We start from the raw sequence: 27,290 nt of genomic DNA, 5'->3' as shown, positions 1-27,290 counted from the left end.
GGTTGGGCGACATCCCGCAAAAACGAAAGGTCGCCGGTTCGATTCCTAGTCAGGGCACCTGCCCGGGTTGCAGGCTTGGCCCCCTGACAGGGTGCATATTTGAGGCAACCCATCAGTGTTTCTCACAGAGATGTTTCTCTCGCTCTTTGTCCGTCCCTCCTTTCTTCAGAAATAAATAAAATCTTTTATAAAGAATAATAATTAAAAAGAATCCAAAAATGCATTGCAAATGCAAGAAAAAGTGGGTTGTTGATAAAAGCCAAAACCCAGCCATCCGCAGACTGGCTGATTTTGGGGACTGGCTCTAATCCCAGGGGCTCTGACCACCGTGAGGCACCAGGAGCAGCAGCCTGAGGTCACGGAGAAATGGAGAGAAGGAAAGAAGACGTCAAAGAGCAAAAGTGGTCAGTCACGAAGGAGAAACATCACTTGTGGGAAACAGGACTCACTTCCCGGTGGCGGGAGCGGTGGGCATCGGCTGGGAAGTCTGCCTTGGACTCACATTCCTGAGCTGGTTTTCATTCTCAGGGCCAAAGGGAACTTTCCTAACATCTGGGAAGAGGGAAGGGCGGAGGCGCCTATGAGTGCAGCCAGGAAGAAGCTGCTCACGCTCTGTGACCACACTCTCACTCTGAAGGTCAGTTTTGGCTTCAGTGACCTCTCCTGCATCTCCAGGGACTGGAAGACACCACCGATCCACTCCACCCATGCAGGCCCCTGACCACACAGCAGTTCAAGACACGAGCAGAAGGTCCCATTGTCCTGCGGCTCCAGGAAGCCTGTCCACCTAGCTTATAATCTTTAGCCCAAAAAGGGCCTCTTCAAGCCAAGGCTCAAGACCATAAATATCTCTAAAGACTGTTGAGTTCAACAAACGAGCTAAGTGGCCAGATTACATGAGAAAGACCTGTACCAGCCGCGTGCGCAACACACACTCAGGAAGGCAGTAGGGAGCGGTGGGGACTGCGGTGTGTGAAGTCAGCCTCGACTCACTTCCGCTGCTACAGCCAGTCAGGAACAGGGGCCAGGATAACCAGGCTATGTTATATGACTCTCCTGATTGTTTAATGTTGGCAACGGATCAGTAAAAATGTTTAACGCCATGCAGGCAAAACACAATTGTTGGGAGGTTTAAATGAGCGTATGTATGGAAAACACCTATAATAGCGCACAGTAGCTGAGACGCCTTGTCACACATCATCATGAACTGCACCCCACTGAACCCCACGGTCCGGGCAAAGAGCCTGGCTCCTTGACAGTTGTCTGAGCCCCTACCCCACACCATCCAGGGGCCGAACTGGCCTCAGAGGCCCATCAGGCGAGAGACAGGAGGGGCTGAGTCCCATTCCCAGAAAAATATCTGACTAACCAGAAATCAGGAGCACCGCACATAAACGGATGAGACATAAGAAACTTTTAAAGAAAAAATACTCTCCGCAGCACAGAAAAACATTTCCTCTCGAAATAAATGTGTTTTTAACTCCTTTACAACATTCTGGCACCCCCATGCTATGAATGATTTAATTATTCATGAAAATACGTGTTCCTGCTTTTCAGGACCCCAGAAGAAAAAAAGCAGCCCCCCGACAGAAATCTCAGGCTCCCTAATATCCAAAATCCCTCCTCCCGAAGTTCGAGCTTCTTAATATGGGGGAAAGGAACAGGCTGGGTCCAAGACACCGCGCACAAAAGGTTTCTGTGCACAAAACCTGTTTTCATAAAAATCTCAGGAAAGGCCGACAACCTCCAAAGAAAAAGTCCAGAATCAATGAAAAAGACCCCATTCACAAGTAAAGATTTGCTTTACGAAATTATCTATCACAGAACTTTTTTACTGGGCAATTTCCCCAATTTAGAAAGAGACTTCAGTGCTATTTCTGACCCTAGCAGGCAGCTGGATTTTCTCGGGAATCAGACATCGGAGGAGGAAGCCCAGAAGCCTCTGAGGCCTCACCCCGAAAAGCATTAGCAACACTGACAGGCAGAAGCTGGAGCAGGTTGTCCACAAGGGCGCTCTGGAGGTGCTCCTGGGCCCTCATCCCAGCCCCACCATCTACCTGCTCTGTCACCTCAGGCATGTCCCTGAGCCTCCCCAAACCTACTTGCTTGTGGGGTAAAGGCAGAGAGTAATGGTAACTACTACTCGCCGAGTGCTGGTTGGTACCTGGCAGGTAGCAAGCTTTCAACAAACGTCATGATTGTGAGTATAGGAAGACGAGGCCACCCGGTGTATCTCCTGTTTCTTAAACACCTATTCGTGAGCACTCTGCTCGAACAGCCTTCCCCATCTGGAAAACGCCACCCCAGCCTCTGAAGCCCAGCTCACGTGGCCTCTGCGTCACCACGCCAAAGCCCTGGCCCACTCCCGCGTCCTGGGCACACACAGCAGGCCAGGGGCACTGAACTCCGCCTCCTGATTTCTTCACTTGCATGCTTTCCTGCTAGACAGGGAACTACCTAAGGTCAGTGACCATGACCCCCTGCTTTCTGTTCCCCCACAGACAGCACAGCTGGTGCTCCCTGAGTGTGGGCTCCACAACTGGGCTCTGCTTGGTGACCTCTGAACCCCGGGCGGCCACGTGGCCCGCCGTGGCTGGCCACCTTGAAGACCACCAGGATGGACAACTTGCTCACGTAAAACAGATACCCGTTGCAGGGGAAGCCACCCCAGAACATACATCTCCCGTACTGAATGGCAGGGTCTGTCTGCAAAACCCACAGCAGCACCCTTGGCGCACCCACAGCACCCAATGCTGGCAAGTCCTCACAGTCTAAGAAGTGTGAGAAAGAAGGCAGCATCAGCCGGAGCCAGCTTCCCCCCGAATTCCCGGCAGGTCTCAGTGGTGGCCTCCGCGTGGACGCCCTGGATGAGTTCCTCTCTGCGCGTGGACATGCCCCAAGGACAGTTGGCACCAAGCCACCCTGAGCTGAGCCCCGCTGCCCTCGGAAAGCTGTGCTCTGAACAGAACCTGCCGGCCCTCGGCTGCCCCGCCCCCAACTGACTCCCTGCCCACCTTCACACCCTCCAGGAGCGCCTGGGGGTCCTCGATGCCCTCGGGGACGCACTTCTTGTTTTCTGGGAGGGATTCAAGTTTCTCCACCAGAGCTTTCAGGCCCTTCAGTTCAAACTCAGTGAGGTGGGTCCATTTGGCAGAGCCCTCGGTGGTGGGGGAGCCCGTGGGCGTCTTAGGGTACTCCGCGGGCATTGTCATGGACTTCGCACTGTCCTCTGACTCGTTTGACAAAGTCCTTCTCAGGAACCGCAGGGCAGGGGCTTTGGGCTTCTTTCCGGGGGGCTCCTGGTCCTCCGAGGGGGTGCTGGTGGGTGAGGCAGGGCCATCGGCAGACGGCTTGGGCACTTTATCTGCACCCTCTTCCTCCTCCTCCTCCTCCTTCTCTTCCTCCTGGGGCGGCTGCTCACAAGACTCCTCCTCCATCTCCAGCCAGGAATCCGATGAGAAGCCGTCTATACTGGGCTTTCTTGGGGCATCTACGGGGTAGGGGGTAGGGGTGAAGGGGTCACAAGAAAGACTGAGATAAATGCCCCAAACTCCCCGCTGGGTGTCTTAGGGACCCTCCCTCACCAGGCCTCCCCTTTATTCTGGAGATCAAGCTTCTTTTGACAGGTCGAATGATCTACGCCTCCCTCAGCTTCTAGAAAGTTTGGGGTCAGTCAGACACAGGTTCAAATTCCAGCTCAGCTTCCTACAACTGTGTATACCCACACAAGTTGCTTCACCTCTCTGAACACACCTGGCATCTTATTTTTCAACATGTAAGAAATAAGACAGAAGGGCATATATTGTGTATGATTCACGCACTGAAATGTCCAGAACAGGAAAAAAATCCAGAGACAGAAAGTGGACTAGTGACTGCCTCATGCTGGGGAAGAGGGGATGAGGTAACATAACTAAAGGGCACACGTTTTGCCGTGGCCAGTGTCGCTCAGAGAGTTGGGCACATCATTCCCTTGGATTGAAACATCATAGGTTCGATTCCTATTCAGGGCACATGGCTAGGCTGCAGGTTGGGTCCCTGGTCAGGGAGCGTGCGAGAGGTAACCAATCAATACTTCTCTTTCACATCGACGTTTCTCTCCCTCCCTGCCCCACTCTCGAAAATCAAAGAGCATGTCCTTGGGATGAAAATAAGTAAATAAATAAATAAAGCAAGCAATCAATAAGTGGCACAGGTTTCTCTCTGTGTGATGAACGTTCTAAAAATTAACTGTCGTGGTAGCTGCACAACTAAAAACCTTTAGAGTGAACACAGTGAACAGATACATAGTGCGTGGGAACTATATCCCCGTAATGCTCTTTAAAAACTATCAGCAGAGACCACTGCCTCTGAAGGCCTGTTTGAGGTGCAAATAGGGCAACATCGATCGCAGTTCCTGGCGTACGAACAGCCTTTGGTCAATGAGGGGTCCCCCTAACACCCACCCCTCCCTTTGGCAGACGGACTAGAGAGGCAGGGGAAACAGTGGCAAGAAAATTTAAGAAAAAAGGAGGCGCCGGAGACCCCAACGCTGGCTCAAAGTTTGCCCCTTGAAACTGGGAATGTTCTTCCACAGCCCCAAGTATCCAAACAAGAGAAGTGACCCTCGTTTCCGGGTCTGGGGGAATGCCATAAAAATCAAGCCTCCAGTCCGCACCGGAGCGTGTAAGGACCGCCCAAACGGCCACAGCAGTTTGCACGCGTGTCCGGAATCATTCCCATCTCCCACCAGGCTGCAGGCTCAGGAACAACGGGTGGCAGGGTTTCGGTGTTTTTCACATCTGAGTATCGCAACATCTGATGGAAATGGGACTCAAAACACAACCCCCCAGCCTCTCCCTGCCAGATAAACCTCATTTCCAAGAGGCGAATGAACACTTCCCAATAAAACCTTAATAGAAACGTTTGTTCCCCATTCTGGGCCTGCCTGGAGCCAACCCCTAAAGTCACTGAGGATGGGAGTCAGGGAAACAGAGGAAGAGGGTTTAGTGAGCGAAAGAAAAAATGTAGATTCTAAAAACCCTGGAGATGACAGGAGAAACCGTGTAGACCGGTTGCATTTTTTAATCTCGTGACGAGAAGGATGAAATAAGTGACTACGGCGGACTCCGCATCCAAGAAAACCCCTCGGCAGTGAGAGCTCAGAGGCAGAGGGGACACCGCCAGGCTGTCACAACCCTGTGCAGCTTTGGCAAGGACATCTGTGAGCCAGGACTCAAGGGCCGAGCATTGTGGTGGGATGAGGTCCCTTTAAGTAATGGCAGCAGGGCACGGAGCTGCAGCTGCGACAGAAAACCACCCACCGCTCTGCCAGGCTCGCGTCCCCAGCCCTGGCCGTCCTTCTGGCAGGCTCAAAGCTGGCCTGGGATTTGGGGGGCTGACTGCCTCTCATGCATCTGCTCTTATGGACACAAAAACCCAAGCCCTGGGGCGCAGGTGGGAAAAAGAAATCAGCTTGTAGCTACTGAGGATTAAACAGAACCAGGATGCTTTGCTCTGAGGGGATCCTGCTTCGGCAATCACGCCCAGGACTTGCTCCCCACCACATCCACAAAGTCACCGGCGAGCCCTGGAAGCCACCGGGGTTACTCTGTTGGGGTCGTGATTTCGTTTTCGGGGGGGGGGAGTGAGGGGGTGGGCCGCGTCATTCACTCACCAATCAGCATTGACTCTCTCTGGTATTCCTGAGTGAGGTAGGACCGCTGGGTCACACAGTACGCGTATCTCTCCAAGACATACCAGCACATCTCATAGTAGAAGGGGTAACGGAATTTGGGCTGCACCTGAAAGCAAAGACCCAGGGGCAGAGGTCAGCTTCTGAAGGGCAAAGGGAAAAGGAGGGCGAGAATGGAGGGGGAGGTGTTTCCTGGGGCCAGGAGTTATTTTCATCATCTCAGCAAAAGCACAAATGGTGTGAGGGGGGAATGGGAGGGTGGGCTGCAGGGCAGCGGGGAGGCGCTGGACGGGGGAGAGACCAGTAGCATGCACGAATGAGGTGGAAGAGGGGAGCAAGAGGCCTCGGTGAGAGCATTATGTCAAGGTTCCCAGAGCAGCACGCCACGGAAAGGTGGACGGGGGCCACTTTGTGCTTCTGTGAGGTGCAGAGAAACTGTGTTGTCCCCTGACTTGCGGACGGAGGGTGCGGGGACCTACGAATGCGAGCCACTGCCTGATTCTAGCTACACCAGAAACGGGCTCCTAGTCGTTCTCAAAGATTCTTGCACAGACTCTGCTTTGCCTCTCTCCGTCTTGAAAAACCAGAATCTCCAAACCTCACCCACCTGCGGACAGGCTGTGAAGCATCTCCTGCACTCTGGGGGCGGAGCTGTACCAGCTGGACCAATGATAATGGAGGGGTGTGGCCGCTCCTCCCCCTGTGGGTGGGGCCAAAGGGGTCCACCTCTTGTTCCTTCACCACAACCACCCCGCACTGCCAATGTGTATTCCCAGGGGGACACCCTTACTTAGACACAAGTCCCCAGTGCAACCCTTACACCAAGGGACACAACCCTGGGTCTGGAGCAGGAGTCCAGACAGAGATGCCCTGTGGCTGTTTCTTAGAGAGGGGAGGAAGTACAGGTGCTGAAAGCTTTGTGTATCAGAACTGTGACAAGGCCTCCAGGGGGATTTTGCAGGGCCTTTAAGTGTGAGGTAACAGCAAAAGACCGGGAGGAAGCCATACCACTCACTGATGCCCCAACACAGATGACCCTTCCAAAAACTGCATCCTGAGTGAGCCAGGAGGGAGTGGCAGTGTGGGAGGGGGGCCCCTCCCCACCGCTGGGCCCTCCTCTCCAAGGCTACATACAGACCCTGCACATTCACAGTCCACACCCCTGGCCTGCTCACCTGCCCTCTCACCAAGAATGCACCTGCCTCAACGGACCTCTGCAGGGGCCAGAGACCCCTCTCCACCTCCTCTATCTCCCAGGAACTCAGGGAGCTAGACGTGAAGCAAAGCACTCTCCTCACTTCCTTTGCAGATGATCAACAGGCAACCTTCTACATGTGGGACAAAGACAAGTGCAAGCAGACCCAGGTCCACCATGGGTCCTAAGACACTGTTTTCCTGCCTCTCTCACAGATCCTCCCTGGAAAAGGTCCCCACCTTGCCCTACGTGAGAGTCCCAGGCTCTCAGTTCCCCAGTCGAACCCTCACTGACTCAGTGTCCAGCTTTAAGGCCCTTTTCCCATGTTAGGGAAAACCTCAGTTCTCCCATCCGTGCATTGGGCCCATCTGACCTCCCTGTCTCAGGTGGATGGTATGCTTTGGAATGAGATCCTGGCTACATGTTTTTGAGCTCCTTCCTCCGGGGGAAGGGGGGGATGCACGGAATTGGGAACGCCATTGAGTGGTTTCCTTGGCTCCAGCTTCTTCCCCAAGAACTTCGGGTTGTTTGCTGGGTTGGTATATGAAAAATGCTTTTTTTCTTCAGGCACCGGATCAGCGCCCTCCAGAGTTTAAACAGAAGAGAGGCTCCGCAGCCTGAGGCAGGCCCTGAACTTCTGGGAAGAAGGGTTTGGGGGTCTCAGCCCCACTTCTTCAGAACAAAGGCCAAGTAATTTTGAAACAAACCGCCAATACCCAGAGCAAGCGGAGGACAGGCAGGTCCGCCTCTTCTTGGACCCTCACTCACATCCTCCCGACTTTAGGGTGGAGTGGCCAAACTCTGAAGGGCTTTTGACTTTTCAAACTGAGGGCGATCATCTGAGCTGCTCTACATGGACAAGCACCATCGCGCCCAAGAAACTTTGTGGATGGGGGGGAGGCGAAAAAATTTTGTGCCTGGCTGTGTGTCAGGAGAGAAAGGTAAGTCTCCCCTCGTCCTTGCTGAGCCCAAAGGAAACCAGCTGGGTGAAGACAAATGCTGATGAAGGAATTAAAATTTCTTTCATTTCATTTTATTTTTTTTTTCCAAGAGAGCACCGCAGGAAACAAAGTTGGCAAAGAATTGACTTACAAACGGGTTGTCGCCTTCCACCCTTCGGCTTCAAAAGGTTTCAGCCACATGCCTGGGAACATTAAACACACGATTGCTCAACATTATTTGTTGACAGAATCGGAGCCTCCGCAAAACTGAGTTGTCACCGAAAGGCAAGGCGGTCAGAAAGCATGCACTGCTCCCTGCCTGGGGGGTCCCCCCTGGATGAGCCGGGCTCCAGGGGTCAGTGTGGGTCCCCAAAAGACCCTTTCGAGTGGCACCTGACCTGAGCCCTTCCTCTTACAGCAGTGACCTCAGGACATCAGAACCAGAGGTAGGTATTTCAGTGTACCTAGAACTCCCAGATCCCAGGACTTGAAAAACCAAAATATGAGATTAGGTGGAAGTGTCTTAAAATTTTGTTTTTTCTCCTGGAAAAAAAAAGTCAATGAGGAAAAAAAAAATCCAATGGTGGGAGAAAGGTGAAAGGAAGGGTAAATTACTTGTAACTTCCAAATAGGTTCACTGACTGAGAGGAAATAGGACATGCGGGCATTACCTTTCCTGAGAAGACTGCTTTCACTAGAACCATTAGGGGGCGTGGAAAAAGGGTAAAAAAAAAAAAAAAGAGAGAGAGAAAGACTGCAGTTTAATGATCATCTGGACCACCTCTACCCTTATCAATCTAACTGGAGTTAAAGTATGTAGTGGTCACTGTTGAGACCTTATCTTTGAATAATAAACACGCAACCCATCCGTTCTTTGGTGTAGTTCTCCGCCTCCCCTCCCCCCACATATTTTTAGAGTGAGAGGTGAAAGATGTAATCTCCAAAAGGGGCAGGTAATGGAAACCCATCAGTCCCAGACACCTGTCTGCACTTGTCTTTGAGGCAGCAGGTAAAGTCTCCTATCATCCGCCCAGAAAAATTAAAATCATGAGAGCAAGACATGGCTTTCTACACCTGGGAGAACCTTGGACCTCCCCTGCTCTGAATGGTGGGGGTCCCCCACCTTGGACCACGAAAAGCAAATTCTTTTTCTAAGACAAACTCACACCTCGAGGCTCAGAGACTGAGGCTGCCGCTGTCCTGGCCCCTGCATTTGGTTTCCAAGCCAAGCCATGTTAGGACTCTTGAAAAACTCTTTTTAAATGGCCACCTCCTCCTTGAGCGGCTCGCAGGGATGTAAAGAATGAAGCTGTAGCGAGTTGACGAGGAGCCCTGGCGCTTTTTCTGGCCTCCAGTGCTCTCTCCCCAGCATCTTTTGTCTGCCTGGGCTCCTAAGACATGAACAATTGGGCCTTGTAGACAAGCCCTTGCCAAGGACCAGAAATCAAAGCAAATTAAACAGCCTGCCTCTGGTTCCAGTCCAGCCTGCCCACTAGCCCCCCTGCGTGTCCACCTGCTTAGGGGAAACCAGATGGGTGTCCACTCAGATGACGAAGACAGTGGGCCTTGGGGGAGGGGACCCTGTCATCTCATCTGGGTATGGCCGTGATATTCCACGGGAGCTCCGGGTTCCACTTCATTTACTTCCCCCACCCCCGCCTCCTGCTGAGGAGGGAGGCGGGGCTGGGCTCCTCATTGCGGGATGGGGCCCAAAGCCACTGAGTTGTATGAGCCGGATTCCTGGGTGGGGGGAGGGGCAGCCAAAGCCTTTAGAAATCCCAGCCTGACTCTGCCTTTCAAGAATTGCCTGGAAAGCCATGGGCCTTTCTCTTTCTAGATTTTTCCTTTTCTAGCCTGCACTTCCTAGTCTGCTCACAAACTGGCCCATTCCTCAGCACCGGCCAAAGAACAGTTGGCCAGAGCCCCAGAAAGCACGTGATCCAGACTCTGAGATGACCACTCACACCCAAACAGTGCGTCTGCCACAGAATGACCTCCTCCAGCTGGGACCAGGAGAGGGATGTTGGGAGGGCGGCAGAGAAGAACGGCACAAATGTCCACGAAACGAGACCCGATCTTTGCAGATCTGGGCCTCCCAGGTAGCCAGCCCACCGTGGGAAGATGGGCACTCTCCTCTTTGGTGCCCCTGACGCTGAATGTGGCTAACGTGGTCCCTGGGAAACCTCTGGACATGGTCCCTCAACGTCAGGACTTCTAGAAAAGCCAGACACACACACACTCAACTCATCTGTGTGATTCCATATAGACCGAGGCCAGAAAGCAAGACCAAGAAAGGCGGGGAACTTCAAGGCCCAGGCACAGAAACGCATCTTTGGGGCAAGAAAGCCATCTGGGTGGCAAAGCCCGAGAAGGCCCGGTCGGTCCACCCCGTGGACCATGGCTCAGCCGGGACAAGGAGTGGAGCTCGGACACCTGCTACACCACAGAGGACGCCTGGAGTCGTCATGCTGAGTGGAGAAGCCAGACACGAAAGGCCAGGTTACATGATCCCATTTCTAAGAGATGTCCAGAACAGACAAATCCACAGAGACAGAAAGGAGATTAGTAATGGGCGGTGGGGGGGGGGGGGTGGGACGAGGTGGGGAGGGGGACGAGGAGTGACTGCTGATGGGGACGCAGTTTCTTCTGGGGGGATGAGCGCCCTGGCACTACCCTGAGGTGGTGGCTGTGCGACCCTGTGAACATGCCGAACGCCACTGAACTGTGCGCTTTAAATGGTGAAAGTCGTTGTATGTGAATTCTCTCCATAAAAAAAAGAAGAGAAATATTTGAGTAACTATAAGAAAAAAGAAGAAATGGACCCTTTTGGCCCTGGTTCCCCCCCACCCTCTGACCTGTCTCAAACGCCTGGGGACACTTGGTCAAGTTCCAGCATGGGACAGAGGGTGGCAAGTTCCAAGGAGTGGAGCAGAGCTGGGGACACACGTCAAGTCCTGGGGGTGAGGGTGAGGGGACCTCATGTCTGAGAAACCATTACCATCACTATCAAGGGGGGCTAGGGACCCCCAGTGGGCACCAAGGCGGAGCTCAGAGGCAGCCGCTGGGCGGTCCACAGACACCAGCTTCCTCAGGCTCCATGTCACATCTGAGGTCCCCGGGGACTCATGGCCAAGACTTGACCTTTCTCCCAAGGCCCAGCCCCTCTGCAGACCACAGCAACAACCACGATGAAATTCCCCCGGCTCCCTCCGATCCCCTCTCCACGTGAGGAGGGGGAAGAGACGGGTTGCCTGACAGACACGGTGCTTTCTCAAAAGACACTTCCTCTTCGGCAAGGGGGTTTTGGCTGCCACCAGCCTGGAGATGAGCAGAAACTCCCAGGGCTCCGGGAGGGGCTCTGGTCATCACCCCCTGCCCCGAAGAACCAGGACCAAGCCCTGGCCTGAGGCAGGGAGTGGGAGGGAGGGTGTACTGTGGAGGACTTAGGAGTGACCTGTCCACACACCCGGATCTCAGCAGAGCTCGGGGGCCGGGCACGCCCACTGGAGAGAAGGAAGCCGACCTACCCGTGTTCTGTCCTCAATCTCGTAGATCCGCAGCTGCATGGGCACGTTGAAGCTGTGCAGGATGTTTCCACCGAATACCAGAGAGTCCACAGGAGTGTAGACGGCATGGATCCAGCCTGGGGTGGGGCGGGAGAGACGAGGTCAGCCACCGGCCCCTCCCGTGCCCGGTGCAGGAGCGGGCCGTAGCACCCAGGGCCAGGGTGGAAGATGCTGGGGGATGTCTGATGCAGAAGGCCAAGGCTCTGGCTGGCCTGGAGGACTCAAGACTGGCAGCAGGCTGGACCGAGGCAGGCAGTGACGCGCGCTAGCTCAGGCTGGGTGGTGGGCATTGGCCAACCAGCCCCCACCTGTCGAGGATCTTGATGACAAACGCTTCCTTGTGTTGTTTCAGACCTGGCTGCGGCAGCCGACAGAGAACGCAGGCCCTGTCCCCTCCCATGCTGGCCAGCTCGCTCAGGCTGCTCAGATGTCCTTGAGCCTTTTCCTGGACATCCCAGGGACTGCCAGTCTCAGGAGTGGTCACAAAGGATTGGTGGAGGCCACAACGAAGAAGTGATATCCTGCCCGGACTGCAGGACCCAGCCTCTCTTCTCTGCCCAGTTCCACCTTCTGCCGTCAAAACCCTGGACGGCCCACGTCCAGGCAGTCTCCTTAGCCACCCTGTACCCCCACACCAGTTCTGTCCTACAGATCTGCAGCTTCCTAACAGGCTGGGGCACCCTGGGGCTATTTCACTCCCCTGAGCACCTGGTCCCAAGTCTGGCACAGTAAACATGATAATCAAGTGTTTCCAAGGGCCAGGCACTGGCCTAAGGGCAGAACAGGGCTTAACTCATTTAATCTTACAAAATTCTGAAAGCATGTATGTTAGCATCACCCCCAATTTACAGAGGAGCAGCATGAGGCAGAGAAAAATAAAGTCACTTATCAGGACTAGATGATCCCAGGGAACCAGCCCCCACTTGGTCCCCAAAAGCCAGAGGCAAAGCAGGCCACCTCATTCATTCCTTCAGCGACTCTGAGACTGGCCAGGATTCAAGCGCTCGCTGCACTGGCGTGTGGCTCCTGGCGACCGTTAAGGGACAGCACAGAACAAGGCAATAGGGCGTATCATAATCTGCTCCCATGTACAGACGCTGAAACCAAGGCTGAGAGAAGCTGGGTCACTTGCCGAGTGAAGTCACAGCCGGTAAGTGACAGCAGCTCCGTTTTTAGCCGCCACGCTGCACCAGGAGCGCGTCACAGGCTTCGTGCAGGCCTGCGGGGTCCCAGAGGCAGGCCGGCAAACGCGCAGGGAGAAAGCGCGGAGAGAAACGGGGCAAAAAGAACTGAGGCGGAAAGAGAGGGTGAGTGGAGCGGAGGGGGGACAGGCAGGGGCAGGCCAAGGATCTCCAGCCAGGTGCCACGGTCCCCTCTGCTCCCGCCCACCGACCTGTCCCAGCCTCTTCCCTCCCGGGAGCTGACACTCGCCAGCTGGAGTCACAGGCGGCCACAGGCCATCACGGCGGCTAGGCCAACACTGCCACTGGAACAGAGCTCAGAGGCTGCGAGGCCAGGGCATGTGGGCCCTGGCCCTCCCCTGCTTGGGGCCTGGGCGGAGGGCAGAACAAGAGCGTCAGCCAAGAGCTCGGGAACGAAGGCTTTTTATGCAACTGGCTGCGGTGCGAGAGGAGAGGAGCAGCTCCGCACACGGGGCTGCCCTTGTGGAGTTGCCAGGGCCTCCCCCCCACCCCTGCTGCCTCTCTTTTGTGGACCCCTTTAAAGTCTCAGTTTCCAGGTCTGCTCTAGCCACTCTGCCTCAGCTGTGTACCACCTGATTTTTCTCCACATTTTTATGTTCCTATCAAGAGGAGCACTATTATTATTGCTGTTGTTACCACCATCTGCGGTATTTCACTGACATTTTCTACAGCGGGACCTGGGGCCACGGGGTTTCCATGGATGCACGTGGCAGGGTGAAGCCTGAACGGGCATGGGGACCCCTGGATCCTGTTCCTGTGCACCTCATGTGCCTCTATAGAAAGGTCAATTCAGGGTGCATAAGTTGTCCCCAGCACTGACTCACCCTGCAACCTGCGGCACCTGACCACCCCCCTCGTGGCCACCACCTGCCACGCACGCAACTCAGTGAACAAGAACTCATGCCACACGAGCAAGTCCACGTGGCCTCATCCACCGCAGGGCTTTGGAAAGCACGGTGCCACGTGAATGGCACTGACCAGCGCCCGCCTCTTCCTTCGCTTGTGGCAGGTGGAGACACAGACACACGTGATTTACGTCTCTACACACCTGACCTGTGAGCACAGAGGGCAACAGAAGAGGTGCTGTTGCAAGTTGGGAAATAGGAACCTGCGCCCCCAGGGACATGCCCATCAGGGGTTCTAAAAGCTTCTACTGGCTCTCCTTCCCCCCGAAGTCTGGACTTAAAGGGTGGGTCAGGCAGCCTCCCCTGGATTAGAGTCGCTGCCGAGTCCCTCCCCCTAGCCCCCCCCACCTCTGCTTCATTACTTAAATGATTCCCTCCAGAAGAACCAGCGAGAGGAAATGACATTGTTCATAAGCCCCATCCGTACCCACCCTCCCGATGGCATCTTGCTGGCCGTCCCCCAGGGAGCAGGGGAAAGCAGGTGTCCCGGGCTGATGACGAGGCTGGGCCGGCTGGCATCTGCCTCCTGCTCCCAGAATCGCCGACAATATAAAGGTAATGACAGAGGCTATTCAGGCCAAGCGACAAGGGACAGATCCAGTCGTGGAAGGAAAGCAGGCGACCCACAAAACCTACTGACAGGTAGTCTCTGGGACCAGAGAGAGCCAAGAAGGACGGCAGGGGCACGTGGCGTCATGCCCATGAGTCAGATGCTCAGAATTCGGAACCCAATGTCCCACCCCCTGCCCCAACATTTGTCTATCTTTGCTGCTGCTGCAGGAGTGAAATCCAAGGTCACAGAATCCGGGGGGGGGACTCTCCCCACACTGTGCCTGGCTCACGTTTGCCACGAAGAAGCACGGAGAGCCTCTCGCCTCTTTGGAAGGTGGGAGCTGGCAACGGGAACCCGAACGGGCAGGCCACAGGCTGCCTCGGGGCCAGGACTGTGCTGGGTTGGCCCCATCGCTGGTACAAAAATGGGGAAAATGCTTCCTTTCCGAGAAAAATGAGAAGATGGGTCCAACTGGCAGAAACTGAGCACCCGCCTGGTTTCCACAGCCTCACCACCCTCTGCCTCATTGCCACGGTGGCCCTTCCCTGTACCCATTTTATAGACAGAACATCTGAAGCCCGAGGCAACTTAAGCTAGTAAGTAGTTACCGGTTACAGTTTTGCAGACTTGCCCGAGTCTGAGGAACACCTGGAGCTACCATGAATTTTGGGTCTTGGGTATAAAGTAAGAGTGGGAAGTACTTTCAGGCCAGCCCAAGTCACTGGCCCCAGGGTCCTTCTGAGGTCCCTAGACCGGGCCCCACCATCCTGGCAGCTACCCAGCTGGACGTGCGCTCTGAACAGAAGGAATCTGTTCAGATTCCCCAGCACCGTCTAGGCTGCCAAGAGGACCCCGAAGAAAGTCTATAAAACGAACAAATCATTCTCCTGAAGCCGTACAGCAGAGAAAGGGGACACCTCAAACCTTCAGGCTCCCAGACAAACAGGGAACCAGGGGGGCTCTGAAGCAACGCACACCTGGGTTCCCGCCCTGGCCTGTCTCTTATTAACTGTGTGACCTTGGACTAGTTTGTTGACCTCTCTGGGCCTCAGTAACCTTCTTTACTACCAGAGGGAGAGGGAGATGTTTTTTCTTACTTGCCTGCAGAGAAGACAGAACTAGAAGATATTTGCTGCTCAGTAATACCAGTTATTAGTAGTATTAACTCTAGTTCACCCAGGCAGGTGCAGCCGGGGGGAGGCCAAGCCTGTGAGTGAAGATGGTGTCAGTTTCCTTACACTCATCACCATCGAAGTGCTGTCCTTTATTCTGAAGGTACGGACTTCCCACATTTTCAGTGTCAAAATGGTCCTCCTCTCACGAAGCACCAGCATAAGTAGATTTCGGGTTCTGTATTTTTTTTCCAAATGTCCACCTTTAGCAACCCTGTATCAGCTCCCAACCTTTTTTCTTTTGTAATTTCACTGGTCCACGAAATCAATGCTTGGGAACCACATGGGCCCCCTTCCTCCGAGATGGTGACAAATTCCTACGGTCCCTTTTTTACTTCCCCCAGATCCTGAAAAAAAGCCCTGTGTCTCACTGAGGACCCTCAGGAACAGAAGTCTTTGCCTGCCTGTGGCAGGTCAAGTCCATGTCCTCCTTCCAGTCCCCCCTCTGCCCCCACTGTGGCTCCGATGCTGCTTCTCTAGACCTTTTCCAACATGCCGAAGTCACAAAAATCGACCTGCTCCTGTCCCCGATTTGGGGAAGCCAATGAGCCACCTCCCAGCTTGACATAAGGCCCAGAGAGAAGAAGCCCTGTCTCCCCAGGGACATGAAGAGGCCTGAGCTCAGGGGACAGAATTGGGAGGGACCCAGAGGGTCTCAGAATTCAGCCCCACCCTGCCCCCATTGTAGAGATGGGATAGTTGAGGTGCAGAGAGAAGAGAACAGCCCTGGGTCAGAGTCAGCAAGGCCAAGAGCACGTCAGAGTTCTTCGAATGCACAGGGCCAATCCTCCCCCCCCCCATGGCGTGGCTGCATCACACTTGAGAAGGATACCACCTCCTTCCCGATTCTCCACGCCACATCCCCTCGGGTTCACACCATAAACACTGCCCACCAATCAATCCCTTCCTGTCCTAAGCCAGGGGACCTTCCCTCCCTGAGCCCAACAGTCCGCGGATGGACCTGGGGCCGAGATAACAAAGTCACCTACTAAACCCCACCACCTCCAATCACCAATTTCCCTAATAGGGAAGTCTCTACCTTCTGCCCAACTTTCTAGAAGAGCCCAGGTGTGCAGACCCCATCCCCACAGGGGGAACTGCTACCACATCCAACCCCACTTTACCTGACACCACACACTGGTGCTTGATGTCCAGGCCTAAGGCCAGCTCCCAGCCCAAGTCCCAGAAACTTAAGTGTTACACAGTTTCTCCATCCAAAGGATCTTAGTGGCCTCCTATGCTAAGGTCCAATCGTCTCCTCATCAGCAAATGCCCTGCAGTCTTCTTGGCCCAATCCTATATACCTTCTACTTGTATACCTCCAGAGATGGGGAGTTCACTACCTGGCAGAACTCATTCCACTACCACTTGGTTATACGTCTCCATTCAGGAGACAATCCTTCCATTGCCTGACTGCATGACCATATACCATTGCTTCCCTGGATAAAAACCACCTAGTTCCTCCTTCAGATTCATTTCATCTGATGTGGTATCCGGAATCCTCTCTCTCTAGGTCAACTTAACCTCCAAAGCAGAATCAAGAGAACACAACCTCCTGTGTCCTCCCTCATCCTGGGCAGAACGCTGCCATGAATGCAGCCTAAGACCACACTCGCTCCCTGACTGCTAGCTAGGTCACCTGTCACACATCCACCAGTGAGTGACTCAGCTTATACCTGGCCAGAGGGGCTCAGCCCATCTCCAAACAGCTGTAGGACTCCACTCACTCATTCCCGCCTTACGGAGTGGAACACCAAGCCACAGAGAGGCAAAGTCACTTCTGTGAAGCCACAGCTTGTAAACAGCAGAGCCAGAATTGGAAGTGAGGCCACGCGGTCTGGCTCCAGGGCCGGCACTCTTAATCACCACCCTCTGCTGTCGCTGTGCAGTTAATTTTGGTTTTGGCGTGGGGAGTCCCAGTGTGAGAGCCGCCACTGACGCCAATTTCATTTCATATTGTTCCACAAGGAGGAGGCGGCCACTCTGGGTCCTTCCCTGGGCAACCCAGGCTTGCGGGCACCCCAGCAAACCCCCAGCCCCTGGGGGTCTGTCCCTCCCCAGGCCTGCCCCAGAGAGTCCTTTGGGTAAACCCGCCCCCCTCGCCCCACAGGACCATGCCGTCATCCAAAGATCTCTGAGCGGGAAGTCCTGGGGAGGCATCCAAACTTCCCCAGAGGGAGAGCCCTAGGCATTCTCCCTGGAGAGAATCCTGGCCCACAGGCGGAGAGATACAGGTTGGACGTGAGAGAGAAAAGGGACTGCTTTTCCCCACAGCCAGAAGCCTCCCCTCTCAGGGACTGCCAATGGCCAGGAGGCCCAGAGAAACCAGGTCGCTTGGCCTGAAACCCAGGCTGAAGCCTCGGGGACGCAGGGACACGCGAGCTCGGCGCCAGCCTCACAGGAACCTACCGGAAGGAATGAAAAACGTGTAGCCCTGTTTCAGCTCGATTCTCTGGCAGCGCTCCACACGGTCTCCCAGGAAGATGTCACTCTGCTTGCCTGACAGCACCCACTCCTCATACAGCGCCAAGTTGTGCAGGGTTGGAGGAATCAGCCAGAAGATCTTAGGAGGAGAAGAAGGCAGTCAGCTGAAGATCCAGGCCAAGCCTCTGATTTCCTCCAGGCTGCGCCACAGCTAAGGAGACAGCCCCACCTGCCTGGGAGGGAGGAGGACGGGCGGAGGGGGGGCCTGCCCAGGGGTCCCTCCGAGACCGGGCCCAAACGGTCTCTGGGGCAGCAGGGAGGGCTGTGCCGTCCTTCTGGGATGCCCTTAACACGCCTCTAGGGAACCTCTGCTCCCCATGAGGCACCAGGCGGGGAAGACTTCCTGGACTCGGTGGAACATTCTCTCTCCTGAGCCACAGGCTTGTCAGGAAGGTGGGGGCAGGAGAGGAAGGGCAATTTCCGAAGTCGGATGATACAACGGCCCGAAAAATAAACCCAGCGTATGCTCACTCTGGAGAAGGAGGACAAACATCTGGAACCAAGCGGGATGACTTCCTAGCCAGGACTCCTTCCAACGAGTTTGATTAAAACAAGCACACACGCAGACCCGGACGAGCAGAGCAGCGCACACGTATTCCCAGGGAGCGCCCACGTCCCTGCGGTGATGCCCACATCCCCACATGGATGCTCACAGGAACAAACACAGCAGAAGCATCCTGAATGCCCGCTCCCCCCCCACCACGTCCTTTCTCTGGGTGACGTCTGTCCCTGATGTAACATGTTCTGGGAGGCAGGTGATGCTGGCAACTGGAGTTTTCAGTAAAATGGTCTCAGGCTGCAGCGGAATGACAGCCAGGGGAAATGAATGCGGAGGTGCTTGGGAGCCTAACCTGGAGCTCCGATCTGGCCTCAAGTGCTCAGAGCCCCAGACTGGGTGAGCAAGTGTGAACCGGTGACCCGATGTGACACAAAAGAGGTGACCTTGAGCTTTCCCTCCCGAAGAAGACAAGAGTGAAGAGGGGGTCCCAGGAAGACCAAGAGGCCCTAAAAGTACTCACAGAGCAGGAGATGGCTGGAGGGAGGGGCGGAAGGAAATGTAAAGGTGAGCAAGCCCCACCACGCACAAAGAGCCGGAGACACACACAGACCTGAAGGGATTCAACCCGACTCACCTTCCCACCCCGGAAAACATGGTACCACACAGAAGTGCCTCCAAAGTCGATGTGGAAGTCAGTGAAACAACCCTTCACGCTCATCAGACAGTACCTGCAGCACAGAAGTGGGGGGGGGGGCAGAAAAACAATTCAACACCTGAACCACACACAGGAGAGAAGAAAACAGCTTCGGAGACGTCGGACCTGCCGCCCTTTTATAAACGCTGACACTGGGGAATTTTCCTCCCCTCTTTTTTTAAACTCAAACAGAATCGGAGTTCCCCACGGGGGAAGCCCCTGTGATCAGGTGACCGATCTCATGCATTGGCCACCTCCCCCCAGGGCCGGGGGAGGCACTTTTGTTTTCGGGTTCCCACAAGAGAGCTGGCAGCCCAAAGGTCACTCAGGTCAGTCCTCACAGGTTTCTACTCTTGCCTCACCCACGCTCCTACCCAAGTGAGGTCTTCCTTTCTGCTCCTTTGAAGCTCCTTACACCTACAGTTCTCCCAAGCTGCCAGGCCCTGTGCAGCAGCTGGGCCCCCGGAACCTGCATAGTTTGCCAGTTCCCAGTCCCCATTCATCCTCACAGTTTTCAGTAATCATTTATTGAGAGCCAGCCAGTGCTCCAGCCCAGATCTAGGCTTGGCACTTAGGGAAATGCAAGGCCCTTACCCACAAAGATGAAACACTCCTGGGGCACTGCGCAGGAAAAGTTCAATGGCAAGACCAACTGCCCCCAGCCACAAAGTAAGCAAAGCAGCTAAAAGTTCAAGGGTACCAGCCGTAACAGACCACACCGCATGTGATTCCACGGATACGAAATGCCCCGAGTAGGCAAGGTGACAAACAGAGTAGATAAGTGGTGGCCAGAGGCTGGGGGTGACTCCCAAGTGTGCAGGGTCCCAGGTAGGGTGATAAAAAATGTTCCCAAACTGACTGTAGTTGCACAACTCCACAAACATAACTAAAAACCACTGAATTGTACACTTTGAATGGATAAAGGGCATGTGAATGATGTCTCCACAAAGCTGCTTTTAATAAAAGTAAAATGATGAAGAGAAGACCCTGGGGGTGGGTGGCAGACAGGTGGTGGGGAGGGAGAGGCTGGGCTTCAGAGGCTGGGGCAGGGGGCAGGGCATTCGGGGGAAGGGAACTGTCCAAAGCCCCCTTCTGAGACCTTCCTTACAGGAACTCATCAGGGTCCTCCCTCCTCCCTGAACGAGCTGCCCTCCCAGAGTGAGGCAGTCCTAAAGGAGGAGGGAGAATGGAGCAGGCTTCCAAATCCATGCCTGGCAGACAGACAGGAGTGGCAGGGTCCCCCCCTCCCACCTGTCTCTTCCCACAAGAGCCACTGAAGCACAGATGGGGCAGCCTCCCTGGGGCTCATGCCTCTTGGCACCTCCAGAGCTCCCCTCCCCCATGCTTAGCCCACTGACCTCTTTTCCCGGGAGCACTTTTCAGTTCCACGTTTGGGGAACAGGGGAGGAATGGGGCAAGGCAGGCAGGGAGGAGCCAGCAGCTGAGCGGACCGGAGATACTAGAAGGGCGGGGCGGGGTGGGGCGGGGAGGGGCGGGTTAGGAGGCGGGAGGGCTGAAAGTGCCCCCTCCTTCTGGGGCTGCCTTTTGCACCTCACATTCAGGTGGACCCGGTGCGCTTGGCAATATGCAGGCAGCGTGCCGCGTCCCTCCTCAGGATAGGCTGGAAGGAGCGTTAAGCATGTGTCTGCAGGAGGCTGACAAATCAGAAGGCCTTCCCGCACATCAGAGCCCCGCTGCCTAGCAACCCCATCGGAGGGGTGTAGTGGACAGCGCAGGACGCAGCTCTGTCGCGGAGACAGGCGCGGGCTGCGGGGCTGGCGCTGGGACTGTTCAAGTCCTGGTTCCAGACTCCAGCTCCACACCGTCTCGCTTCTGCCCAGCCCCAGCCATGTCCCCATGCTGAAGGCTGGGGTGATCCCCTCTTCCCCAAGAAACTGGGGTGGGAGGGCAGCTGAAGCCTTAATTAACTGCAACTCCCACCCCAAGGACCACACAGGCCTCTTTTCTCGCTAAGCACCACTTCAAAATATTAGTCCTCTTTTTTCCCCCCTAAAACCACCTCTTTCTCTCGGTTTTTTTCTTTTCTTTTTTAAATCAACCTTGGTTTCCACCCCCTCCAAGCCTTACCAGAGTACCGTCTAAGGAAAACAATTTAAGTGTTTGTGGAGCAAGAGATACGCTTCCTTCAGTCTGCAGCTAGGTGCCCACACAGAACTGGAAAAGACAGTAGCTTGGTGCTTGGGCTCCAGGCCCCTGGCCTGCCTGGCCAAACTGCCCCCCCCCCCCCCCCCGCCCCATTCCCGTCCCCAGCCCCAACCTCCCCAGCACGTGCGGGAAAACAGAATCGCAGGGTGCTGCAGCTGCTGCGTGCAGAGAAAGTTCTCCAAGTTGAGCTTGTGTCTCATCTGCCCTCCAGGTCACCCTTCAGCATCCTCTGAGGGCCCTCGGAGCTTGGGGGCACCACTTCTAGACCGGCCTGTCCTGGAGAGGCTCCTCCTCCCACGCCCCCTTATTTCCTGGCGACCAGGCCTGGGCCACCCCCTCCCGCCCTGCGCTTGCATGCATCAGGGCAGCCAGGGTGGCTGCGACAGGGCAGCTTTTGTCCCTGGCGCCTGTGGCCGCCACCCCCGCCTGCCCCCACCCCCCGCAGCCCTGCCCCACGCTTATTCCGGGTTTCCCCCCCCACACTCCTGCTGTCGCCCGCTCTGGCGTGACGTCTTTGCACTGACCTCTACAGCTTCCTCTTCCAAAGCACACCGCAGTCACATGGGCACCCCGGCTCGGTGCCACGGAGGCTAAGCTCTCCCTGCGGCTGGCCGGCCAGCCTGGCTTCCGCCTTGGCCGCCCCCTGCCTGGAAAGCCGCGCCCCTCGACACCCCCCCCCCCACCAGCCTCCTAGCCTCTGTGTCAGAGGGCACCCTGAGTTAGGGGCTAAAAATCGGGAGCCCCCAGGGCTAAGCCTTTTCTAAACGGCTCCCGCCTCCCAGGGCTGGCTGGGGAGGAGCTTGGCGGAGGGGGCGCTGCACCTGCAAGGACCAACTTCGGGGTGCAGCCTGGGGTCTGGGCAGGCGGGAAGGCGGGGCAGCCCCACCCCGCCCATTTCCCTCCAACTTCGTGAAAGTCCCCTGGCAGCCCAGGAAGCATCCCCTGGGGCGAAGGGTTGGCGCGGAGACCTGGAAAGCTCGCACTGGGTGACGGGGCTGGAGGCGCCGACGCGCGCACACACCGCACTTACACTCGGAGCCTGGAGACACAAAGAGCCGCTTCGCGACGCCACAGTGCAGCCCGCGGGCGGGAGGCCACCCCACCCTGCCCAGCGCGCCCTGAAGGAGCAGCTGGACGCTGAGGCAGCCCCTGGCCAGCCGGGAAAAGCGCAGGGACGACCGCCCGGCCCCGCCCGGCGCGCCCGCGGTTACCCTCGGCGGCGGCGGCGGCGGCGCGACACCCGGGCGTCCCCTTCGGCGGTGGAGGCTCGACGCACGCCCAGCCCTGGCGACCAGAGCCAAGCCCCCTCCACAGAGCTGCCAGGCACCCAGCCGAGGACCCTGGAACTCCCGCTCGCTTCCTTCCTTCCTCGGGAAGCCGGGCGCAGGCTGCGCTCATCCCCGCGCTGAAACTGAACACCGGCCCGGCGCAGCGGCCGCCAAGGAGGCGGAGGGAGGCCGCCGTGGCCGGCCAGCGCGAGGGGACGCAGCCGACTCCCACGGCCGCCCCCTGGGCCCCGTTCTACAGGAATCCCCGCACCCCTGTTTTCAGAGGGTTTGGACTCCTGCTGCTGGAGGAGCCGACCCAGCAAAGCCACTTTCCTTAAATGTGCCCAAGTGGGCATGACTAGAGAAATGACCGGTGCAGGGTACGGCAACCTAGAGACTAGAGATGGTGGGGCTCTGGCCCGAAGACAGACAAGGTGTATGAAGACAGACAAGCTTTATGACCTTAGACAACGTATTTCCCCCCTCTGAGCCGTTTCCTTGTTCTGTCGGCAAGAGGTGACCTGAAGTTCAACTCTGCATTCTAAGATGCTTTCTTGCCGCCCTTCCTCCTACCGTAGTCGCTCTATAGCCTTACATTGCAGAACTACTGTGGGAATTCATTGAGACAGACACAAGTTCACACATCCCTGACACCTTGATACTTCGATTATTTAACACAATTTTCACAACAGCCCCATGAGGTCATTGTCAGGACTGGCCTCATTTTATAGATGGGAAAGCTGAGGCCCAGAGGCAGTGACTCGCTCTAGCCACTACGCTGGTCTGTGGTGGTGCTTACCCAAACAGCCTGTCTTGGAGTTTCTCAGACCTCCTCCCCACGTCTACCTGGCAACTCCCGAAGCTGCCAGAAGCCGCTCTGCAGATACAGCCAAGCCTCCGCCACTGACTTCCTGCTGAATAAGTGGGCCCAGATCACATCAGAAGTCCCACCCTCCACTGCACACTCATGGGTGCCACAGCCCTCCTCCCATCCGGTCCCCATCCCTTCCCCCAAAAAAACGTTACAAGGGGAACAGGAGACCAGCAGCCCATAACCACTACAGGGGCAGAAATCAAGCTTCTCCCTTCTCTGGCCAAACCCCATCCGCTGGGGCTGCCCACCAATATTAATTATCAAGTGCTAATTAAGCCACCAAGATTAAGTATCGAGTCCAATTATCAAGTGCTAATATTAGCTATTTACATGCATGACGTCCTTTCACCTTTAAAACAGCCCCATAACCCCCATTCTGGGGAGGCGGACACTGACGCCATTTCGAGGTGGCCACGGGACGGCCTGCCAAGAGGTCAGACAGAACTCCTTGGCACTGGATTTTCCATCACATATATGTTTTGTCTTTTCATTTTTTAAAAGATTTTACTTAGTTATCTTTAGAGGGGAAGGGAAGGAGAGAGGGAGAGAAATATCAATGTGTGGTTGCCTCTCGTGCGTCCCCTGCTGGGAACTGGCCTGCAACCCAGGCATGTGCCCTGACTGGGAATCGAACTGCAGTTGTTTGGTTCACAGGCCCATGCTCAACCCATTGAGCTACACCAGCCTGGGCTGTTTTGTCTTTTTAAAAAGAGTAACAATTACAAGGACTACCCCCAATCTTGGATTTGAGCGGTCATTAAGGGGTGTCCTTGAGCAAGCGCTTTGCCCCCCATAAAACAGAGGTGGAGTTCAATGAACTGACCACATAGGAGGATTATGACCACAGCTCCCGGGTGGCAGGAGCCGTATCGGCCGCATCTGTGTGAGTGCAGCACCCGGCAGCAGGCCTGGAGTTAATTACTCTCATCGGCTGTGTGACATTGGACTCGGCCCTTCCCGCCTCTGTGCCTGGGCGACAGTCCGGGGCCTCTAACTGCCGGCCCTCATGGGTCAGATCAGGTCCCACCCGTGCATGGTTTTGGCCAACACCATTTCCTTTAAAAAAAACCAAACAAGACTTTCTGAAGGCCTGGCTCTCCACTTAATCCACAAGCCGCACCAGCCCCTACAGGATCACACTCAGCTGCTACACCCGTGACCTGCAGGAAAGCTCCGTGAACTTCAGTTTTCTTGTCTGTCAACTGGAAGTAGGCACCCCTGCTTCCAGCCCCGCTACAACACGTGTGCCCAGTGTCTCACTAACAGCACCTGGGTGCGTGTGTATGTGGCGGCTGAGCAAAGGCCGGCTTTCTTTGTTCCTCTTAAGGGTAGAGAGGGAGGGAGGAAAAGCCAGAATCCAGAGGCCTGGGGTCTGGGGCACAGCCCCCAGCTCACCACCCCGCCCCGCCGTGTGAGCTAGGCAGCCTCCCTGTCCAAGCTGCTATACAGGGATTTTCATTTTTTCATTTACAACGCCAGCAAGCATGGCCGAGGAGAGGAAAAGCTGGGTGTGGGGTGCAGGGAGAGAGATAAAAGCCCGATGCAAATGTGAGGCAGGGAGAGACCAAAACCAGAAGGTGGCCGTGGCTGGGCAGCTCAGTTGGTTAGAGCACCACCCAGATACTACATATGTGGGTTTGATTCCCCCCGCCAGGACACGCACAAGAACCAACCAATGAATGCATTAGTAAGAAGAACAACAAATTGATGTGTTTCTTTTTTTTCTTCTCTCTCTCTCAAACCAATAAAAAGAAAACAAAGTAGCCCTGGCTGGTGTAACTTAGTAGACTGAGTGCAGGCTGCAAACCAAAAGGTCACCAGTTCGATTCCCAGTCAGGGCACATGCCTGGGTTACAGGCCAAGTCCCCCAGTGGGAGCCACATGAGAGGCAACCACACATCGAGGTTTAAAGAGAAAACAAAGCAGAGGATGTAGGCGGGAGTCCTGTGTGACTACCTGAGGCCACAGGGACAAGCATCTTGTCACATCCATTGTTGGCTATGACTTCCCCAAGGCATGGGGGGGGGGGAGCAGGGGCTACAGTTTGCCCACTTCACAGAAGGGAAACTGAGTCTCTCAGAGAAGATGAAAGATGCTGTGGCCACCAGAGTGGCAGAGGAGCCCCCGGAACTGGCCCATCCTGTGTCCATTTTTATCCTGTTTCAGTTTTGCGTCCCCAAATTTCCCCAGTTATTCCTGCATGGTGAGAACATGCTGCCAACTCTCAATTATTTGGGAGCCTACATGCTTTTGGCGAGACCCCCTTTCTGCTGGACTTTCGAGCTCTTTCCATCCACAGCCAGCAGACCTCATTCTCGCCAGCCCTGTGTGCTCCAGAGCCGGGGGAGGAAGGGACCTGCTAATTCCCTTCTGTAATGCATAATAATACCCGATGGTCCAAAATGAACAATGTCCGCCCGTGTTACACACCTAGGGCAGCAATCTCCAACCGGTGTGCCCCATGTCATCAATACCCGACTGTTTTAGTGAAGGGCACTGACCTCTGTTCCGTCAGATTGTTAAACAGCATAATGACGACAGCCAACACCGCGACAGCCACCCAGTGTGAATGAATCAAAATCACACCTGCTTTTCCATCTGATCAGCAAAAAAGTATCTATTTTTGGTGTGCCGCAGAATTTTAGTAATTAGTTCACGTGTGCCACGAGATGAAAAAGGTTGAAGATCACTGACCTGGGAGACTGTGGAGCCCTGAGAACGGGTCCACAAATGCTTTTAACACTCCTCCCTCCCAAGGGCAGAGCCCGATTCCGCACCCCTGGAGTTCGGGCCAGAGGCAGTGACTCACTTTTAATTAATAGAATGTGGCTGAAATAAACGGTATGCAACTTCCAAAATTAGGCCTTGTCAGGCACTCTGGCTTCCTTCTTGCTCTCCCGAACCACTAGCTCTGGCGGACCGGCTGCCATGACATGAGGGCATCCCTCGAGAGAGGCCCGAGTGGACAGGAGCTGAGGCCTCCTGCCCCCAGCCGGGTAGGCGGGTCCTCCAGCCCCAGTCAAGCCTTCAGATGACGGCAGCCCAGGCCTGCCTCGCCGGGAGCTCCTGAGAGATCTGAACCAGAGCGGCACTTCTGAGCCACTTACGGAATCCTGATCTACACAGACAATGAAACAACGCTTGTTGCTGTTAAATTACTAAGATTTTTTCTTAAGCTGTGAATTTTGAGGGGTAATCTGTTGTGCAGCAATAAAGAACTAATACAGGGTTACTCCTAAATAAATGATCACTGTTGAGATGATCATAAGGAATTTCCCTAGATGATTCTATACAGCAAAGAGTATTTTTAAAAATTCTATACTGCACCCTGGCTGGCATAGCTCGGTGGATTGAGCGTGGGCCTGCGAACCAGAGGATTGTGGTTTGATTCCCAGTCAGGGCACATGCCTGAGCTGCAGGCCAGTTCCCAGCAGGAGACACATGAGAGAGGCAACCATACATTAATATTTCTCTCCCTCTCTCCTTCCCTTCCCCTCTAAGGATAAATAAATAAAATATTTTTTAAAATTCTATACAGCAGGGTAGAGGTAGAGGGGAAGGCAATAGCAGAAATGCACGGTACAATTGATATTCATTCAGTCCACCTGGTCATCCTCCTTCCCATTTATATTTCTTCATGACATTTGTCACCTAAATTATATTATTCACCTGTTTGCTCTCCTGTCTCTTCTTCCCCCCAGACTATAAGGACCATGAGAACAAGCAGTTCACCAACTCCTTAGAATAATGTCTTGTACATAATACTCAATAAATGCAACAATATCCCTGGCTGGTGTGGCTCAGTGGACTGAGCACCAGCCTGTGAACCAAAGGGTGGCAGGTTCGATTCCCAGTCCGGGCGCATGCCTAGGGTGCAGGCCAGGTCCCCAGTAGGGGGTGCAAGAGAGGCAGCCACACATTGATGTTTCTCTTCCTCTTTCTCCTTCCCTTACCCTCCCTCTAAAAATAAGTAAAAACCTTTAAAAAAAGATAGATACGATTTTTAAAAAGTAAATAAATAAATGCAACAATAGATAACTAACACACTACCTAACATACTCAGTATGAACCTGTGTCTCCCATACACTTGTAACTGCCGC

At 55.0% G+C, this 27,290-nt stretch overlaps 1 protein-coding gene across 11 annotated transcripts in view; it reads right to left on the bottom strand.

Annotated features, from left to right (window-relative positions):
- The window catches only part of KDM2B (lysine demethylase 2B), a 124,095-nt gene that overhangs the window by 50,203 nt on the left and 46,602 nt on the right, over positions 1 to 27,290 (bottom strand). For 5 of the 11 annotated variants that reach the window (XM_037144407.2, XM_037144414.2, XM_037144416.2 and 2 more), the window contains 5 exons: positions 18,823 to 18,916; positions 17,615 to 17,768; positions 11,335 to 11,450; positions 5,654 to 5,780; positions 3,015 to 3,490 (listed from right to left, as the gene is read on the bottom strand). In XM_037144407.2, coding sequence (XP_037000302.2) covers positions 3,015 to 3,490; positions 5,654 to 5,780; positions 11,335 to 11,450; positions 17,615 to 17,768; positions 18,823 to 18,916 — 967 coding nt within the window. Of the gene's footprint in view, positions 1 to 3,014; positions 3,491 to 5,653; positions 5,781 to 11,334; positions 11,451 to 17,614; positions 17,769 to 18,822; positions 18,917 to 19,476; positions 20,197 to 20,240; positions 20,375 to 21,160; positions 21,263 to 21,572; positions 21,664 to 22,259; positions 22,728 to 23,115; positions 23,220 to 27,290 lie in introns of those variants that run through there. The other 6 variants (XM_037144472.2, XM_037144463.2, XM_037144454.2 and 3 more) reach the window with 6 other exon arrangements.

This window comes from Artibeus jamaicensis, unplaced genomic scaffold (genome assembly GCF_021234435.1).
Source record: "Artibeus jamaicensis isolate MK-2021 breed Jamaican fruit bat unplaced genomic scaffold, CSHL_Jam_final contig_525, whole genome shotgun sequence".
NCBI classification, from domain to species: Eukaryota; Metazoa; Chordata; class Mammalia; order Chiroptera; family Phyllostomidae; genus Artibeus; species Artibeus jamaicensis.
Note: the sequence above shows the minus strand (reverse complement) of the source record. Positions and strands in the feature narration are given on the sequence as shown.